The following is a 21,982-nucleotide window of genomic DNA, read 5'->3' on the forward strand; positions in this document are numbered from 1 at the left end:
GGACGAAGTCGCGGGCAAGAGCTTGTAAGTCTACATTTTACTCAGTTACATTATATAGAGTGACATGAAAATTTCACATATGCCAAAACACACACCGAAAAGCAAAATGGTAAGCTACCATCTTTACATTCAACAAAACGGATATTATCCCTAAGTAACAATATTAAATTCGGAATATAATATTATTATACTCGCAAGAGAAAAAAATACAAAAAAAAATGTATATTCCCGTAATTTATAAACTCATACGAAATAACAATCATAATCGAGAAATAAGCGAGTATCAATATTTTTTTACCTTCTAATAAACATAATTTGGGTAACGCTCTCTATAAGAATGTCGACTTTCTGTTCAAGAACATAAAGTTCAAAATCGCTTACCTTTTTCCCAGTCCCCGGTACCACGGTGTCGTCATGAATATACATCGGTGGGCTGACAGCGTCGTTAGTGTTGACAATGGGCACTATATTCAGTGATATCAATTCAGATAATGTGCAGAATAAGTTCTTTCTCGTCTCTTCGTTATAAAAGTCCGGTTTCGTGACGAGGACCTGTGGAAAACAAGGAAAATGAGGCTGTTGCTATGCTGGAGATGTTTTTCCTGTTTTGTAAAGAAATTTACGTTTTTTTGCTCTAATTTTTTGGTTGTTCTTATGCACAATGGGTATTCTTAACGTAAACAGTAGATATAGATTCGATTGGGTGTGGAAGAAATTGACGGAAGTATTAAGCTCGCTAGTCGCTTGATAAAGTGAAATGAATAATGTGGATGATAATTCCTATGAGTTAATGCTGCAGAAATATTAATATGTACATGTCGGCGAGCTCTTGAGTGTCAAGATAGCCGACATCGGGATAGGGTATTCAATAAAGTATGAAGGATTGCAACGCATTGCCATACACCGACACAAAAACGCGGATGACGTAGCACGGCGGTTCAGGTTTAGTCAGTAAAAGTCTGACACTACCCATTTCCTCCCCCGAGGGAGTGGGTGTCCATGAGGATTCCCCCGCCTAAACAAAAAAAAAAAAAAAAAGGGTATTCAATAAAACACATATTCACGCCTCATTATCTCTTTATAGGTTTATTATTAGGTGGTGTAGTAGTATATTAGGTTTTAATTATGATTTAAATATTTATTCTCATGCTTATCTCCGACATATATACATCGAAATTTGAAGCAAATGAGGAAGGCGTAGCAATATACCACAGTTAGTTTGTCGCTTGTAAAACTAGCAAGATGTTGTCTTTATTTTCATTTTTGATATGTTACAAACTTCGATTTTATACCGAAGCGAAAATGGACTGAAAAACGAACATACTAATACTGTTTATAATATTGAGCAATGAATTTGGCTGACCACAACAATATTTCATTTAAATGTTTAACATTAAAAACAAAACGCAGCCACGACTTTGACACTAAATAAGCTTTTAAAAGCATTCTCTATATATTACAACAAATTAATTACTTAAAATAAAGGTTCGCTTAGCCAAAACAATAAAACCTCAACATTATTTACGGATCAGATGTAATTGAACAAAAGTTAACTATGGGGGTAAAATTATACAGCCCTTATCGTTTCACAACCGTAATATATCAAAAGTGACTTGGATTGGATTTGGGCGCGATAGAGATACCGGCTTCGTAAGCTATTCTATTACGAGTGAATGTGATAATTTATTGAGGCCAACTATTATTGATAAGGTACCTTTATTTCATAAAAATTGAAAGTATATCATCAAGAATTCTAAAGGGGTACTTATGTATTTTCAAATCGCTTTATTGTTTGATTTTCGATTGAATTGATAATTTTATTTGATAGAATTTGAAATTTTTGTAAAGTATTTGCCTATTCAGAAGGCAATGGAGGTTTAATGTCAAGTCGCAATAAATTAATAATGGTATGATAGCGGCAGTTAGGTTTGTAATTACTTTAAACTATTATGACCGCCACGAAAGTAAATTTAATGAACATAATATTATACGGTAACATAGACCAGTAAAATTTAATGTCATTCCAATAGATTGATTTCTGTTAAACATCAGAATTCCACTTTTCTAAAGAGGATGTCAGTCTTTTATTAAAGCGATAAAGCAATCTCATGACACATAAAACCTTTTTGAATAGATCCGTACAGTTAGAAAGAGCTCAGCCTTTGACAGCTTCACCGAACTATCAATATAGCTGTGAATAGGGCTGATGGAGCGAAGAAGCATAAAGCTGCGTTTCCACCAGAGATGTGGGATGGAAATTTGTCTTGCGAGGATGTCCGCTGAGCCGTTTCCACCAGAGCTGTGCTGACCGAAAAGAGGGAAACGAAGCGATTCTATTGGTTCTTAACTGACACATCCCTCGCTACACATCCTCGCACATCTCTTGTGGAAACGCAGCCTAAAACTCTTTAAATGATCATCTCTTTTATGCTAACATACATTAAATTACATCCAGAGTCCATAATTCACTGTTGAAGTTGCAGCTTGAAGCCAGCACTTTAAAGTTTTGTTGGCATCGAAAAAATGGTGGATAATGTATGTGGTGTGTGTCTTTTTGTGACGTACATGTGCATATGATAGTCGTAATGTGGTTTTAGTAGTTTTAAACACTCATATATTATGTTTTTTGGATATACGGAACGATGTATTTATGGAAACTTTATTATTTGGGTTGATCATAGCTATCTATTGAACTAAGTAATTCAGAATTTAACGATTAAGGTGGTTAAAGGCTTATTTTTTGACTAGCCAAAATTTAGCAGGCATAAGTATATTGAGTAAATTTTAAAATTCCCTTCTCTTTATATGTGTTCTTCTATACTCAGAGTAAATAGACTATTTTATTAAGTACCATTTCGGATCTACATCAAACAAGTTCAACTTAGTAATTCAAGATATTTGTGCAAGTCTGGCAGCATGAGCGACATGAAAATGTGTTTGAACAATAACTTCGGTGTTCGTACAAAGTTTATGCCAAAACTTTTCATATGCCTGTCTTACTGCACCTAAATAATGTAGAAGGAAATTTTGGGGTTACGCTGCATAGCACAGTATGCGGTAGCATACATTATTTATGTCATGGTTTAATTTTGAGCCCTTATTTGATACAGGAAGAAACGAAACACTGAGCTTTTGAGGTGAGATTTTATCAGAACTCCTTTATTTTAGATCTGTGAATCTTGTGTTACCCTAGTGAATGTATTAGCGCTATGCATGTATTTAAATATTATAAAATTCAGAAATATTATTCCTTTTCTATTTTAGTACTATAGGTACTCGAATAATAGCTAGCTAAGATCTTTAAAGATGCGATAACCGTTTATCGCAATTCTAAGCTTATTTCAAGGATTAAAAGTCAATAAAAATAAGTCCTTTACAAGGTTTTAATTTATTACTCTTAATGCAGGAACAAAAAAATACAAAAATGCAGGAGTATACTATTACAGGTAGATTTCATTTGTTTATGAAACGGTTTATGCGCGTCAAGGGAAAAGCAATATATTTTTATCTTCCGTGCTGCTATGCAAATAAATAAAGTTATTAATACCGGCAAAATATGAAAATTAAAAGCAATATATTAAATTATTCGTAGCGCCAGTTGTAAATTTATGTAATGGTGCATTTGCGTTTCAGAATGAATTCATTAATTCTTTTTATTCGTCCCTTGCTTAATATAAGAAACGAAAAGCTATATACATAATTTATGCCTTTTTGAGAAAGTTATTTTACATTATTTTTCTTGCGAATACAACCTACGTGATGGCTAATGCAATAGAACGTAGGATCAAAAAGTAGCCAAATATATAGCTAGTACTAGTATTTTGATGTCGCCAATATAACAATAAGGTATAAAACAATACCTTGCGTCTGAGTGAAAGTTAATCACTTTGTTTTTTAATTAAAACGCCCAGACAAATTAATTTATTTCGAATTTGAACTGCAGGGCAAACCGCCCTTTTGTCTATCCTTACTTTTAAGTTAACTTTTTTTGCAAATTGCTCGTCGACAGACTTACAAATAAAGACAAATACTTTCAGAAGAATAAGGAACTTTAAGTACTAATATTGACAAAACTTATTTACTCCAAGCAAATAACTAAATCAGACGTCTACTTCGCGAAACCTAGAGATAGTGATCCGTCGACAGAAGGAGACAGAAGATTCTGGAGAATTAAACTTATTAATCCGAACCATACAAAGAGGTTGTATAGACTGTAATGTAATACTCCGAGCCTCATTTACATATACATCAATATAACGCATGGGTATACGAACTATTTAGGCCTGTTCGCTAAATTTAAAGAAGATCATTGGATATTGTGTAGAAATGTTAACGAACCTTTTGCCGGTTGCTGAAGATATGTAAGGTTATACATATTTTGACTTTTAAGGACTTGTAAGGCATTAGGCTAAGGAGCTTGAATGGCGATGGGTGTATAGATCGCGATTGCTAAAAAGCGAGTCCAAAAATTAAAGTATCTTTTGTGATACTTTTGTGTTCTTTTTTACTGTGATGATCAGAGTACCTACACACTATTATAGCTTTATCGGCTAAGATCTCAGATTGTGGAATAGAAGTACGATAAAAACGTTAAAGAATATTTGCCACACTGAAGACGTAGATGATGATAGATAGATGGTTTTGCATACATATATAATATTCTTAGTATTTTTTATATATACTTCTTAAAGACAATTCAAAATAATTATTGGTTACTCACCTGGGCAATTTTGACGTTGTACTGGGAGAACATGGCGTCGTACATAGACATGAGCTCTGACTGGCCCACAGCGGCGGCTGCACGGGGGTCCAAGATGCTGCCCGCGTCCTGGATAAACAAGGAATTAAATCATAAAAGAGAGTTTTTTGAGTTAAAGGTTGACTTGCATTAGGTAGCGCTAAAATTTTTAAGGATCCTGAATTTTCGAAAGGTGTGTTCACCGATATCCTGAGCCCAAAAAGTGACCGAGGTATCGGAGGCTTTCGTGGTACGCAACTGGGCAATTAAAAATACATTTAGAACACCCCAGTAAGTGTATGGCACACTTACCCTATTATGTTTTGAGATCTTTCAAGCAAAGTTACAATATGAAAGCAGGTCTGAATAAAGTCCTAGCTAAGTTAGTAGTCACCATACAACACGAACCGGTGAAGCAATGAACAACCGAACAGTTTTCATAGAAAACAAAACCCATGTAAGAGAAACGGTTTAACACAACAGAGGATAATTTTAACATAACATTGTACACATACCCGTAGTTTATATCAGGGGTATGTTACAGCGATATTGTTCACCATGGTACGGAGCAAACTTCACGGACGATTTGTTTTTAGGATTCCGTACATAAAGGGCAAAATGGAACCCTAATACCGAGACACCATTATCTGTCCGTCCTTCCTTCATTTGACTGTATCTCGTTAATAGTTATAACTAGGCAGTTTAAATTTTTACAGATGATGTAGTAGTGCTGCCGCTATGATAACAAATACTAAAAATAAAGATTGAGGTTAAGCAACGTTTATTACGGTCATCAATTTACAACTATCCGCATATTTACTTGTCTCTCAACCGATTTGCATAACTTTATCCTATGGTTACGGAACCGTCAGTGTCTATATTCCGACTCGCACTAGACCGGTTTTATTTATATTGAAGCATGCTGTTTTTTGTTGTGCACGTGAATATTGAGGTCTGGCGTCAATGGCTTGCTTTTCATACACGTTGTAGTTTTTCAATGAGGTAGAGATAGGACGTGTTTTGTTTTTAAAATGTTGCAGCATTCTTTATTCTGGTTTTTTACTCCCCCACATGGTAATTTTTATTTATTTATAGTAACGAAATTGTAGTTATATTATTGTAACCAAAACGCGTCTTTATATAGGTCTATATATCAGCAATATCGTTCAAGATTGCGCTGGTGAAAAAAGCAACAAAACATCACCTCCCATTATTTCTCTCGAATTAGAACCTGAATCAATACAGTTTTGAGTCGTAATGATATTTATTTTAAGAAAGGAAAACAATACTTTCACTGATGAAATTGAAGCACCACTTGCAATGCCGCTGCATATCTTACACAATTCAATAATTAGACATAGCTCCTAAAATTACATACATATAACAAACAAACAGCGTCAAAAGCAATATGTTTCTATTACAGGCTTCATTGTCCTTTTGTGAGATCGGAATCCCAAGTATTCCATTCTTCTATAAATAGTAGCAAATTATAAGGGGTCATGTCTTTTCGGAAGGATGGACGGGACAAGAATCCGCAAATTTTTCGACCTTACACAACCCTTTTATTTAATTAATTCGTATAACAATATTACCGTTTACATGTAAGTTACAAGGGTCGTTTACCACAATGCAATACTCATAAACCATGTAATTGCTTCCGTAAGTAGAATAGGAATAGAATTATGAATGTCTTTAGAATCATAGGGACCTTTTTGGTAAGGTGAGGGAATCTTTATGGATCGACCCCACTTCCTCGGGGGAGGAAACGGGTAGTCAGACTTACTCAGACTCAGAGTCACTAAACCTGAAAAGCCATACAGCGTCTCCCGCATTTAGTCGATGCGTGACAATACATAGCAATTCATCACACACTAACGGGTACCGCCCAGCCAGTAGATGCCGACGTCTTCCTCTCGCGTTTTGGAGGCCTACGTGCAAAGTGCATCGGCCTCTTTACCTGGTACTAGGACCACATCCACTGCAAGAAATGTGGCCCCCGTAAGAGGTCCTATAAAAACAAAATACTCTATCGCATGAAACCGAGAATCAGAGCGTCTACTAAAACTTATAATTGTGAGCTTATAAGAGGGAAAGCTTCTTCTTCGCCATGTGATGCTCTATTTTTGTTCCATAGCTGCAAAAGTCCTATTTTGTCGGTGGAGTTATAATTCAAAATGTAGTTAATAAACATAGCTCACCTCTCTTGTATGATCGCTAGGTGATAATGTCTCTCTCATAGATAGAGACATAAGGAGCTCTTGTGTCAACTTCTGCCTTCCAAACGCCACCGCACCACTAGTCACCATGATACATTCTCTACCTTCATGATGGCATTCTGCTACCTGTAAAATATACCTTAAATTAATAACAGTAAGGTTTATTTCCCTTTGCCATTTCCTATTATTAGTATTCATTGGAAATTATATTTTACAGGATTGAGTTATGGTTGATTTTTATTTGTAAGGATTTTTTTAAGGTTTTCAAAGGCAGTTCTTTATAATGTAATCTGTCGATAAAGGTTTGATGTTCGTTCTCGTTGATGTTTGACAATTCGTTTAAAGTTTTATTGCCTTTCCAGGAAAATAAATTGAGTAATGGTTAAGCGTAACATTTGACTCGATAATTTATTGAAAAGTTTAGCACTTAAAAAAATCTCTTTGACTACGACACATCAATTAAAAATATAACAATATAATAATATATTTTTAAAAATTATTTCAATTGAAAATAATTTAAGGTTTAAAATTAAAATGACAACGAAATTTAATTAAACACTTGATCCGAATACAATATAAAAATAAAGAAAGCGGCCAGTGCGTCATTCAGAATCCAGATAAACTTCTAATTTCAAAACGAAACCCAACAAAAAGTTTTTAACGAAATATAAAATGGAAAATCAAACTCGAGGTAGGTGAACCCACAAAGGGGTTTAAGGAGATTTTATTACACGTTAACAAAAGCACTAAGTATTTATGAAGTTGATGTTTATGGTCCCTTCGCGTTATAGTCTGTGAAACATTCCAAGTTTAAAATGTTCAAGCTAAGACTTTGATTTATAGGGAATAGTTAGAATGTATTCGAAATTGGAAGGGCCCTAGCATGTATTGAGATGTGCATAGCGCAGACAGTTCGTTGTACGTTAATTGTTGAAGTGATACGTATATGTAGGTACCTACTAACTGTTGTGGCGAAACTTTAAAGCATGAGTAAAATGAATCACATTCTTCTTAGACTCTATACTTCGAATATTACACATTTCTTAATACCAATACATAATATATGTGTCTAACTTTTTTGCTTCTTGCGCTGCAATTCTCGATTTTACAACTGGAACTAGGTGCTTTCAGGCTCCCAGTAAATGCAAGTAATTACTGTTTTCTTCACGTACCTGTTCGACAATGGACGCCAGCCTGCCGAGGGCCAGTCCGTTGCCATCCTCTCGCGTGATGACAGCGCTGCCGAGTTTGACAACCAACCTCCTTGCATACTTCAGCTGAGATCTGTCTGTGAACGTTCTTTGTTTACGCTCGGCGCTCGCCAAGTTTCGTTTGTCCACGTTTAGGCCCTGAGCAAGAAAGAAAAGAATAAGCGTGATTGGTAATGAATTTAATCTATGAAGATTAAATCATTGTTTCCCATGTTAATAAGGAATACATACGTTATGTAAGAGTTGGATTCATAGTCCTGAGAGTTCAAATTTACAAGTAGAAATTTTCACACGTTAATGCTATCCGTTGTTCAACCTCAATGTTGTTAATTTTAATTATTTGTTGGTGCTATATTGTTATACGAGCACCAGAAATACATGTAATATGGTGGCAATTTTAAGTGCCTATAGCTATACAGTTCGTTCGTAACCGTTCGTATTATTGTAAACGGACAGGCCGCTGAAACTTAGTAAACTTTAAAAGTTTAAAAAGATAATAATATGAGTTATATTTTAATAAATAAAGCGCAATATTTAAATTTTCTTAATATATATGATACCCACTGTTCTAACTCCATTAATAGGCTTACGATTTTAATATTTAACATGTAACCTTTCTCAACAAATTCAATTAGAAGGGTACATACAGGTTATATTTTAAAGTTGTCTTAAAATATTTGGAACAACTCTATCAAAGTTATGGTACTGTGTAATTTTCAGAACGAATTTCTTAAACCAAGATAAACAAAACACAGTTCAAACTGACAAGTATTACACTGTTGATGAACGATACGTAAATGAAATTTTTTTAATGTTTTCTACAGCTACAACGTACTACAAATATTGTGGCGCGCAAATTGCTAAGTCCAGTGACTTTTACGACGAGCTGTTACAGTAACTCAATATCCATTGTAGAAGCAAGACAGCGCACTACATTGGGCATAGCTTTGTCTCTTTTCCACCACAACACCAAGAGAGTTGACAGTGTTTTAGTAAGTGAAGATATTATTTTATGTTTTGTCCTTTCGTCTTCATTATCAATTTTATGTTTGTGGTACTTTCTTGCATTGCAATTTCGTGTTTTTTTTTAAAAGCTGTATATCAATCAAAATAAGATTAAAAGTCAAGTATGAGCAAAGTAAACGTTTAAAGTGCAAAAGGAAGTGAGAGTTTGCGAGTTAAATATCTTTGTAATGATTTGTTATTTTTTTGGGTGGATCCGCAAAAATGGAATACGTTTATCATCAGGCTGTATCTCATAAACCATAATAGCTAGCTGTTTTTTTTTTACAGAAGGCTCATTTCTGTAGCCACTACAAAACTGACGTTATGTAGATTGTTAGTTATTGGAGTTATTGGAGAGTTAATTATTGGATGGATGACCAAGTTTTGTCGCAATTATGTTTTTCTTTCGTTAATTTATATAGAACCCTTACATAACCGGTTTTCGTTGTTAATGTACTTATGAAAGGTAACATAAAAAGTATATGATATCCAAACAAAACAAAATGGTTCCCTGTTGGTAACTTAGTACCATTAAACTCATAAATTATAATGTCTGGAGGAAGAGGAAGCAACATTAAAAAAGTAATTAAAAAATATCGTTTGAGAATCTTAACTGCTAAGAGCGTCATAGATCATTAACGTTAGGCCCTGAAGAAGACAAGAGACTCAAAATATATAAATAATTCCGTTAAAAGTCATTATTTAACCTGCAAGTATCATTATTCAAAGCAAGGTAAAAAAAGGGTTAGAAATCTGAAATACTGGCATTACACATTACACTCTACAATTTTATACCGTCGCGTTTGCACAAATCGTAAACTGATAGTAAGTAGGTGTGTGTGTGCGTGTGTGAGTGTATGCAAAAAGTCAACTGTCCAATTTTAGGATATTTCCAGACATGACATGTATTGGGTTACAAGCACTATTCAAAAATAGAACATCGCTTTAGTGTACACCCAACTTTAGTATTTTTCTATTTTTTTTAAACATTATTTCGTTCGTTTTTTTAAAAAATTGAGAACTTTATGCATAGTATATTAAAAAACGAACATAATTCAAAACAGACGTCGCTTTGGGACCTTGTTCTTTATTAATTCTAAGAAAATATTTTATACGTGAATTTATATTTTTGGGTCTTATTGAATACTAAATTTGAAGGACGTGGCTAAGCTTTAACTGCACAAGTTGATAGAGCACAGGTTTAGCTATGCGGGACACGGTCGTCGGTTGGTAGACGGGTCATCATCTTTGTCATAACGAGTTCCTCCGCATTTCTGATGGTCGTTACGGGTAGATAGAAGCTAGAAAGACTGACAACCAGTCTAATTAAGGGGTATCGTGTTGCTCAGGTAACTGGGTTGAGGAGATCAGATAGGCAGCCGCTCCTAATAAAACAGTGGTACATAGCTGATTCCGGTGAGGAAGCTAACTACTGAAAGCCGACCCGACCATAGTTAAGAAAAGGCTCGGTCTATGCTTATTCAATACTGAAGTTATAACAAAGAAAAAAACTGATAGAAAATTAATACAATACGTTATCAAGATAATCAACAGAACTCTGTTAAAAGAGTTAATGGACAGCCTTTTGTTCACATTTTTGTAATAATGAAAAAGTGTGATTAGCTTATCACGAGTTAAATTCAAATTGCACTCTCAGAAATCGATTGTTTTCACGATCTAGTTAAATATAGGAAATAAAAGATATTCATCTAGATTAATCGCGGGAGCTGTATCAGTATAAAATACAACGAGATTTTAAAGAAACATTTGTAGGTGTGGACTTTTTACCTACTGACGTACTTACACGCTGTATCTCATGAACCGTGTTAGGTAGATAGTTTTTTTTAGATTCCCGTAGAAAGGAATTTAATTTTAGCATCATTAATAATGTTACATTAATATTTTAGTATCGATGGGGTTTTTCTTTTCTTTAATTTGTCACAAATTTGTAACAAACAGGAATCGAATCCGCTGAGTGGTTGAGATCATCATGCCAACCCCTGTGTTGGCGAGATGATCTCAACCACTTGGCTACTACAACGGTTACTCGCCAATTCTGTTATTAGTATTGAAAATATAAATAATACATCTTGCAGTAGGTATATAGTGCAAATGGGGCCTGTTCACACTCAATCCTACAAAAGCCCTATTTATTTTAACACTGGGCTTTGTTTAAATCATTGTAGCGGCCGTCTCGATTTTTTTAATCGTCACATTTTACCGATAGTCGATTTGTTAACTGTCACTGTCACTTCGAAACTTCATATAATAAACTAATTTCTTATTCCACCAAAGATTCTTATCTTAACATTAATCATGTCACCAAGTTTGGTAAAGTTAAATGCATTTTCGATTTTAAGTTTTTCAATGTCAGATCACGATTTAAAAATGGTCAAATATTTATCATCTGTGCAGCTAAAGCTAGATATTCTATTAAAGGTTGTATTTTACTGGTCGAATAACTCTCATTTTTAATAAAAAAAAATGTCTGTATAAACGTGAATATTATAAGTAGTTGCGTGAAAATCAAATTTAGAATTGTTTTTTTTTCTGCTTGCATATCATTAGACCCACAAAAACAAAAGCTGGGGTCTTTCGAATACTAGTTCTATTTGCAAACAATTTGAATGTTTTTTTATGTTACGATACCTCTGGCTTCTTAGTGTCAAACGTTTGAAGACGGCAAAGGTATTAAGGTTGTATTTTGTTATTCGTTAAAAAAAAAGAACTTTTAAAATATTTTAACAAATATTGTATGAACAATTTTTTTCCCATTGGGAAATGTCTACTCGTTTCAACATCTAAAACTTAATTTGTTAAAATCTCAAAGTATAGGATACAGTGCCAACTGTATTTCCATCACTCGCCAAGACACTCAACCGCACATATTTGCTAAACTTTAACATTTAAAAACGCTCTAATATCAATACAATAAAGCCGATATTCGTATTTCATTATACAATATTCGCGGCTCTCTGTACATGTAATTAATACGAATGGACCTTGTTTGTGACCACAGAGTACTCGCGCATAATGTCAGTATTCATTTATTAACGCAGTCAGATATCAAGGTTATTTACCTAACACTTATATACGTACCATTGTTACATAATGTTCTCTTTGAAGATCAGATAGATATGCAAACAATGTTTAAAACTTATCAATAAGTTAATGGTTTTCTGATAAGAAAATTTACGGCGATGGATGGACTGAACAACCACTTGCGGCTGAATGTTCGCTTGAGTTGAGTATGTGGTTATGTGATTTATAAATCAATCTACTGTCCATTCTCGTCTCATATTGCAATTTATGAAAATTCAATGATTGTTAAATTGATTTAATAACAAAATCATAAAACCTCCTTCAAATTAAAACTACTATTGCTTAGTTAGATAAGAGCAGCTGTGGACAGTTCCCTGCACGTCTGCACCAGAAAGGGGGCCATCAGACAGGAATGGCGGCGGATAGTTAGGCGAGCCACTAACAGCTGAAATGACGACCACGACCACTCTGCCAAGAGTGCAACGACTAAGAAGAAGAAGAGAAGAATTGCTTAGTAGTTTTAATTTAAAACTTAATTATATTTTTATGGGAAAATGACAGCAATTTCACGTTTAATGAAAAACGAATCAACAAAAATTGGTTCATCCAGACTGAAGTTCAGAGATACAAAAAAAAAATCATAATACAGAGGAATTGATACCTCTTACTTTTTGTTGGAAAATTTAAACAAGACAATCAAATTGATTGTCCAACTACAATTTACCTCTCCACCTATCTTTAGCCAAACGTGGATCGGTTGATTGACAAGACCATTTCATATGAACAAACATTTCAGTTAAAACGGTAGCAGAACAATTATCCGCATTCCATATCACCATAACACAATTCTCATGTAACGTCCCTCAGGGTACGACGTGATCTACAGTATTCGAAATTCAAATGTAACACGGATCACTTCATCTGTGATACGTCACGCGGGTTTGAAACACTGACGACTGTCAACTGTCAAATGGGGATGAGGATTGATAGACATGAGAGATATTGAAGCGAACTGGAAATAAAGGACATTCTAAACTGGACTGTTATGTAAAAGTATGGAACTTTTAAAGATCTTAGATCTAGCTGGTCTTCTAGTTCTTCTAGACGCTCATCTCTTAGCCTACTTTGCTATGTCATTTCCGATGTGGATGTGAGGACGAAGAATGGTTTAGAACCTAACTTTTCATAACGACGCCCCTATTAATGAGTTTAATCCCTGTGTCTCATAGGGTTTTTAATTCACAAATACACCTAAGCTCAGGACAAGCATTCGAAGATCACACAAATTATGCTTGTACGTGCACTTTAGTACTTAATCATGTGCTGACACGGCAGTATTGCTAGTCAAACAATTGACAACCAACTTGTAATAATTGGACGGAACTTGCGCCTGCATAACTTCGTACCGCTTAGACCAGACTACAAATGTCTGAGTGTTTCAGTTTGTCAACGAAACTGACCTGAAGAGCTTGTTTGAATACTAATGCGACATTCTGGATTCAAACAGTAAATTGCGTTTTACAAACATTTAGGAATAATTTAAACTTTGTCGATTTTGTAGGTGCAGTTGGACCTCAAAGAGAGTTTGCGAATGTTTCGGTTCTGGTCCTCGAATAAGAGAGATGTTTTGCTTCCCGTTTCTCTTACTAAGACTTTCGCTAAAGTGGTTGTTATGAGAATAGCTTCAGGACGATTTAAGTGGTATGAACTTTTAAGTGAATACTTGAAACTGTCTTTTATGTATTTTGCGTCTTTTTTTACTGTGGCGTGTTGTCATGCGCTTTTATAGAACTTCTACTGAGGCTGTCAAAATTGATTTAGCAATTTAAGCTTTCGAAACCAAAATATATTTAGCCAAACAAAGTTTTCAACAAGAAAGAGAGATCAGATCAGGGAAATGGAAACCTATAAGAAATACTGCAACACAATTTAGCGACATCGAAGAAATAATTACTAGACGTTACGTGACAAACTCCAGTCCTAAATACATGTATATAAATTGCCTCCATTGACAACTAATTGTCGATAATAAATAAAACGTTTTCCTTGAATGTACCTTGATGGGCAATTTAAACAATTGATGTGCACTCCGCTTGACGAGTTTGATGTCCACTGACGATTTATTGGACGCACGACAATTTGTTCAATCTAGTTTACGTAGATAGGTACTTACTTTGCGTTATATTACATTGTTCATATAGATTTTACGTTTAATGGTAAGGATGAAAGTGTTCACGAATTCTGTAAATTTGTAGTCTTATTCGGCTTTGAATTAGTCTTAATATATATAAATCTCATGTCACAATGTTTGTCCTCAATGGACTCCTAAACCATTTAACCGATTATAATAAAATTCGCACACCATGTGCAGTTCGATCCAACTTGAGAGATAGGATAGTTTAAATCTGAAGTTATAGTCGCAATTTCTTCTAACCACGCGGACGAAGTCGCGGGCAACAGCTAGTATGCTATAATTTATTACATTTGAGACTGAAATATCATAAAAAGAATATTTAAAAAATGTAAGCGGTCAAAAGTTTAAATTTTGTACATTAGTAAATTTATTAACGTGCAAACCGTGACCGGATGCCATGGCGCAACTTTTGGAGGCCTATGGCCAGCAGTAGATTTCGATTTAAAAATTGATTGAAGCATTTACCTACGTACCTATTTAAGAGATATATCAATTAGGATAAACACTTAATAAACTAATCATAATTTCATTGAAAAATATAATTATTCGTCTCTTTTAATTCATCTCCAATGACCTTAATTCCAAGTCAAAAAAAACTATGTCATTAACCAAATGATAATGAAACCTCGTTAACAAATATTAGTAGTTACTATTTGAAGATATTAAATCAGAATACTGGCTGATAATGACGAGGAAACTTTACACTATGTATGAAGTTATAAGCACTGTTTGTTTGTGTCGTAACACTTCCTCATATAATTATTATATTAGTCGATTACATAATGAGTAACAGATGATGGCCCAGTTAATAATGACCGGCTATCTTATTCCGTGTTATGCACACCCAGAGTAATATCAATTGGAAATTTAATTACTTCTGTATCCGTAAAACATGAAATAAGTATATTTAATTATTTATATTAGAGGTTTAATTAAAATAAACCTTTAATACGACTCTACACCACCTATGGGCAAAGTTTCGGTTTCGTTTCCCTTTCATCTCCCTTGAGTTTAATCCTGATAGTTTTAAAACAGGTCTCTGCCAGTATTAGAAAAAAACCTTTGAATATGCTGATCAATTACATCGTTTCAAACAGAATACCGCTGTCAAGAAAAGTACTGTCTGTCATGAAAGCTGTTGTTCGATTTAAAATCTGTTAAAAACAATTGCCGGCTAACCAGTACCAGGACGTAATGAAATTGCTGATGAACAACGATCAGGAGGCCTACCACCGCTACATATAGTAAGATTGTTAAGGTTGCCGAAGAGAGAGAAAGCAATAGGCTATGTAGAGCGCCATCTCGCTTTCAATACTTTAAGAGAAGGTAGTAGGACCCCATCTCGGCGGGGAGTAAAACTCTATTTAGAAATAAATTGAACCATACACCTTTCTCAGTCCTCACAAAATGTAATAATGTGAGTGAACGTGTGTTTCCTACAAATCGCTTATATGATGTTCCTCTTATTGTAAAGAGGTCATAAAGAGATCAATAACACTATTATTTGAATTTTATCTGCATTTGTTATAGATGGAAATAATGATGTTAATAGTATTAATTCGAAAAATGGTGATTACACTATAGTAGGAAAATTTCGAATAGGAATACCAAAGCGAATAGTGACCTAGAGTTGTATTCTTCTGTTGACAGGATTTTCAACCTTATTCTTAAAGTTATATGGTATATAACTCTATATAGGAAATTCCATCACGATACCACACCGTGTTCAATACAATGATGCACTGTTTTAAGTAATAAGTTAGATTGCAAGTAAATGGTAACAAGGTTATGTAAAAATGTACCTTAGTACTAGATGTTAAGGTAGAATTTATAATATAGTGTCGACTGTACTATGCATCTGGACACTCAAATGAACTCGAAACGAAAGGAACTCAATCTAAATGTTATTAATGACGTTTGAATGTTAAAGCTGACTAAGCTTCAAAAATAAGAAATAAATGATTTAAAAGTTTAACTAGAACCTACCAAATTTAAAAACTATATCTAACATTAGCAACAGAGCGTTTGGCAACATAAAGCCAAGAATTGACAGTAAACAATAATAACTAAAAAACCAGCCAAATAACTCACCTCATTCAAACCTTTCGAACGCACGAGCTGCGACCTATCCCACCCAATGACAGTATAAAACCTCCTCCCATTCACCTTCTTCAAAACACCACCGCACAATTGCAACATTATAAAAAAAAAACTTATCTCCCTAACACAATACCATCCCGTGCAAGCAGTTAAAACGTTCTGATAAACTAGAACATTATCATAATAATGTTTGTTAATAATAAACACTTGGTATCAAACAAACAGATTACTTAATATTTAACTAATGTATGTTATTTATCTTTATTAAATGATCCAGTGACCCCTAATTTGGTAAGTTGTATTTTTCAAACGTCGATGCTGATTTATTACCGGGCGACAAATGAGCATCGGTTTGTCTTGGGGAATATTACATAGGTAAATATACATGATACATGTTATATTTATAATGTGTTGAATGTCATAATAATTTAGAATCAGTGCAATAGTGCCTATTCTATTGCTCGAGTTAATTGCAGTTTAGTTTCTACGGAACGGAATTCAGACGGAATTAATTACGTTATGTTTTGTCGCATTCCTTCATCGCTCTTCTGAAGTTGATAACTTATTTCTATAGACCAAGGGCATACGAGTCAAAAAAGGGGAAAAATCTTAACATTATTTGATTAGATTTCTGTTAATGTGATTTTTTTATACTAATAAACGCGAAAGTTTGTATGTATGGATGTATGCAAGTATAGATGTATGGATATTTGTTCCTCTTTCCCGATTTTATGTACCCGTGGGATCATTTTCGATGAGTAGTGGGCTCAATAGTATTTACTTTGTAACAGAGTACTATTTAATCAAACGAGTTGAGGACACGATACATACCTTTATTTACAATCTAGTATTTATTTAACGCACGTCTAAGGACAACAGCAACGTTCATTTGTTTTTATAATTCAGGTAGAATGTATTTGCATGGCTATTTACAAGTATGTTATACATGAGACACGAAAAACTGAGCCTACAGATTTCAGAGTCTATTAGAAGACATAGATTATTATGATCAGAGAAAATTTTTGCAAATTTTTGAAGGCCCATATTTTTCATATGTTTCAGATTACAGTAGATACAAGCTCTGTTCAAAAGAAAGGTGATTTTTTTGTAAATGACGCTACAAATATGCGCATAACTTAATAAAAATGGACCTTTTCAAATTTCGTACCTTTTATAACACTCCACACCTTTCGCATAAAAATCGGCATCGATTATCACAGATGCGGATCCCGATTCAAAAGCCTAAATCAATGAGGAAGATCCATTTGACATTTGTGGAGACGGATTCGTATGTTTGCTTCATCCCTGATTATCATTATGTGGTGTATATGGGGCAACAGCAGGAGTGACCTAAATCTGCTTACAAGCATACAAAATATTCTTATATTTTTCTAATTTCAGTAGATAATTTAATTTAAAAAAATGTTATTCAAATTTCAAAATGTTTTTGTAACCAACTAAGCTGATTAAGATCATGGAAATAGGGAGCAGCTTCGTTCTACAAACGACCAAAGCGGTAATCATGGAAATTACACCATCATATCAACTCTACCGGTACTTGGGCTTACGACCCAAGTGTCTGATTACCAAGATAACCTAATATCATTTATATTTTGTAAAATTACTGCTGAAGGTAGTAGATGGAAATCTGTGTGTTCTATACAGGAAAAATATGTGGGTTCTATACAGGACGGGCCAAAACGAAATACTATAACCGAGGTTTCGCTGTCTGTCCGTCAACCCAAAGAAATAAAAATTGAATCCGAGAGGAAAACAACTCTGAAAACACGTTCTATAACAAAAATTACCTCCACACTATTAAAGTAAGAGCAATTAGTGACCAATACTCTTATTTGCACGCTATCTACGATAACCCAACTAGATAATCCAATTGTGAAATTGGTTGAATGTTTGTAAATACTATCAGAGGTATCTATGTTGCAATAATCCTTGTATTATACTTATTATCTAGATTATTGCTAATGTGTCTCAAATTGATAACATCTATTATAGCCGGCGAACTGTTTAATAGGTTTTCAGCTCTGATTTCCGTATTTACAATTATAATTTGAACTCAGTACTTATAGTCACATTAGTATGTTTGTTACCTCTTTACGCCTATAAGGCTTGACCGCTTTCGATGAAATTTGGTATGGATGTAGCTGACATCTTGCATTAATACATGAATACTTTAATCTGATTGTATAATGGGTAATGTTTTTTCAGCTATAACCGATATCAAGCGGGCGAACCCGTGAACAATAGCTAGTGAAAGATAACCTTATTATTGTCTGGTCTTGTGTATAAGAGATATAAATATTTGCTTGGTAGCTCTTATAATACTGGTCGGTACTACAGCAGTAGTATCTTGTAGTTTTTTTTTATTCAGATTACAATATGTACCTACAATGGCGGATTAAAGCTTGAGGCGAGGCCAGAGGCGTTCTCTACCAGTCTACCAAGAGATGGTGCAGACTTTTAATGAGAAAATAGAGCCGTTGAGACTATGATATAATAATAATCTTGCAATTACTTGCTATGATATACAACCTGCTGACAGAGGAATAGAAACATGGACATACGTACAGACAGCGGAGCCTTTTACCCTACATACACAAAAAAAAAATTTTTGCCTTTTTTGTATGAAACCTTAAAATGTAAGTACTGGAAAGCCTGTTAATCTAAAGCCGTTCGTCTAAACAATCAATCGTTGACCTCTGACTAAAGTAGGTTATCCATAGGATTAAAGATTTTCATCTTGTAGGTAAGCACTAAAGGATTGGATACATGATAACCGCTCTTGGCAACATAAGTCGTTGGCACTCGTTGGCATTATTATCGGTGTTATTAAAGCAATAAAAATATTATAGTTTATAGAGATACCTACCAAAACAATAGTTTGACTTGATTCGTAAAACTCTGATTTGAAATTCAAGAAATACTTATAAATGCTCCAGATTTCAGACGCACCTGAAATGGGTGTGGCGGGAAGCAGTAGTAGTGTTTGAAGCTCTAAGTAGTAAGGTTCTAGACACATTTTTTGTATTTGATTAAAAATATATTTCACTGTTGAAAGAAGTAGGTAGGTACTGAAACTACTGCTGAAAAAGACACGAACAACTGCAATCCTTTTTTAACTCGAACTTATAGACTAGCAATGTCAGTTGCACACAATAAGAGTCATAAATATTAACGTTTCGAATCTTCCTGAAAAAACCCAAATGAAAAATAAAGCATTTTAATTTTAATTTATCAAACTTTTATATGAAATGATACAGGCAGAATTAAAAAAAATATATAAGAAGTACCATTGTGCCTTTTTTCATATGCGCATTACTATTACCTTGTGTATACAAAAATAATTAAATTAAGAAAATTAAGCTCTTATCAAATAAAACCATATACTTACACTTAACGTAACTCCATGTACAGAAAAGCATCGCTTTTGCAAACCAAAAAGTTTCACAGCACTGGCGCCACGCAACAAAGACTTGTAACACATGTTTAACACTATTATTATTTATTTAACCTAATAATTATTATAGTGTGACTATTTTATTATTTATTTAAATTAATAATACATATTGTGTGCGTTCGCAATAACCGTTGTGTACTGAACGAGGCTCGGGCTTGACTTACAGCAAATTGTTATTGTTTTTATGACGTGTCTGATAATGTACTTGATTAAATAATACATGGGGTTGTCGTTTGAAGTGATTTATTATTCAAATTTACTTATAAATATGTATACGGAAACGTCAATTAATATTAACGATAACTTATGTTCGAGAAATAAAATATCTTACTAATATTATAAACTCTACAATTTGTAAGTATGCATTGATGTTTGTTGTCACAAAACCACTGAATTGATTTGGACGTAATGTGGTAAACAGTTAGCTTATAACCTGGATTAACACAGGATAGTTTTTATCCCATATTTATGTTCCCGTGGGATCATTGATGATTTGTAGCGGGCGAAGCCGCTGGCAACAGCTAGTTATAATACAGACAGCAACTGAGAAAAAATAAAATGGATGTACGATCATATACGGAATTTACATACCGTTTACAATTTATTACCAACGAAAGATAATATACATACATGACACCTATTAATATCGTTTCATCTAACAATGAGTGAAAAATTGTGCGGTTATTAGATGTTTATAAATGGAAGCTGTATGATTTGTTGTATCTCATGTTTAAGTTCTTTTTTTAAGGATAGTTTTTAGTTTCATATTCAAGTCAACGAACATAATTGTTGAGTTTTGTAGGTTGGTAATTTACTATCCTTCTAATATTATACCCGTGAAAGTCTGTTTGGATGGATGAATATTTGTAATTTGGTACATAGATAGTTTATAACCTGGAATATCACGGAACATATATTCCGAGTTTAGCTTTTCGTTATATCTTTTACGATTTGCAAGCGAAGGGCCGATGGCAACTTTAATAATTTGTTAAAAAAATAAGCACCCTGTACATACTTACTATACCTTTTAGCTGATACGAACTGAACGTAAAGTTATAATTCCCGCATATATGTACATAAAATATTTAAATAGTTTTTTGGAAGGCTACTTACAATCAGGTAGCTAGATAAAGACAAATGACCGAGATAATTAAGAGTGTTTTTGCTCTCTTTAGTGACTGTATAAAGAGCAGAGTGTTCGCGACAATAATTAGCAGAGCGCGGTATATTGCGGGGTCGACCTTCAAAAGATACCTTCAGTAATTCGCGAGGGTCTAGCTCCGCTGATGAGAAGCGTTGTTCTTAGCTGTCTAGTTCGCTGTCACGATGTCTCAACTACAATAATATTAGTTTAAAACGTGGTTATAGGCACTGTATTGCTCGAATTAAAAAAAAATAGTATACTGCAAAAGTAGCAGCGATTCGAGTCTTGTAATTCGACGGTTAGCAGAAGTCCCCGCGACAATGTAATTTTTCTTTCTGTAATAGTACTAAAGAAAATTAATATTATATATTATTGTTGTTGCAGTGCATATACTGCAACAACAATAATAAAAACACAATTCATCAAACAATTTGTGTCCGTAATTTTTAAAACCCTTTTGATAAAAGGTTGTATGTACTTAGAAATAAACGAATTACCTGCTTAGAAATAATGCTAAGTTAAAGCTACTGACAAAAAAAGTAAAAAAAAATAACAAAATAAACTTTCAATCTCCGAATCTTTAATAACAAACCTCATTCTGAACAAGAACACAGAAAAATAGATGCAAATGATAAATACATGCATCTCAGCTACTTCCTACTAGACAGACTGGTATATCAGGTTTGCATCTATGATAATAAATACTATATTTAACGTAACATGTTGTTATACAAATGAGGATAAATTGCCGCAAATAGTCTTGCGTCAATTGACAGTTCACGTTACATGCTACACGTTGCAATCGAACGCAGTTTTATTATCGCGTGACATAGACTAAGTTTTAATGCAGACGAGAA

At 34.0% G+C, this 21,982-nt stretch overlaps 1 protein-coding gene across 2 annotated transcripts; it reads right to left on the bottom strand.

The window, feature by feature from the left end:
* Positions 1–279: 279 nt before the first annotated feature.
* Positions 280–20,296, bottom strand: LOC113505780 (delta-1-pyrroline-5-carboxylate synthase-like). Of its 2 annotated transcripts, none has more exons than XM_026888594.1 (5): positions 19,916–20,296; positions 8,127–8,303; positions 6,937–7,080; positions 4,721–4,828; positions 280–552 (listed from the first exon to the last, which is right to left on the bottom strand). In XM_026888594.1, the coding sequence occupies exons 1-5, from the start codon at positions 20,006–20,008 to the stop codon at positions 295–297; spliced, it is 780 nt and encodes a 259-aa protein (XP_026744395.1). In that variant the 5' UTR covers positions 20,009–20,296; the 3' UTR covers positions 280–294. The 2 variants fall into 2 exon arrangements, with proteins under 2 accessions (XP_026744395.1, XP_026744394.1); XM_026888593.1 differs by lacking the exon at positions 19,916–20,296 and adding an exon at positions 16,498–17,150.
* Positions 20,297–21,982: the final 1,686 nt, after the last annotated feature.

This window comes from Trichoplusia ni, chromosome 27 (assembly GCF_003590095.1).
Source record: "Trichoplusia ni isolate ovarian cell line Hi5 chromosome 27, tn1, whole genome shotgun sequence".
NCBI lineage: Eukaryota > Metazoa > Arthropoda > Insecta > Lepidoptera > Noctuidae > Trichoplusia > Trichoplusia ni.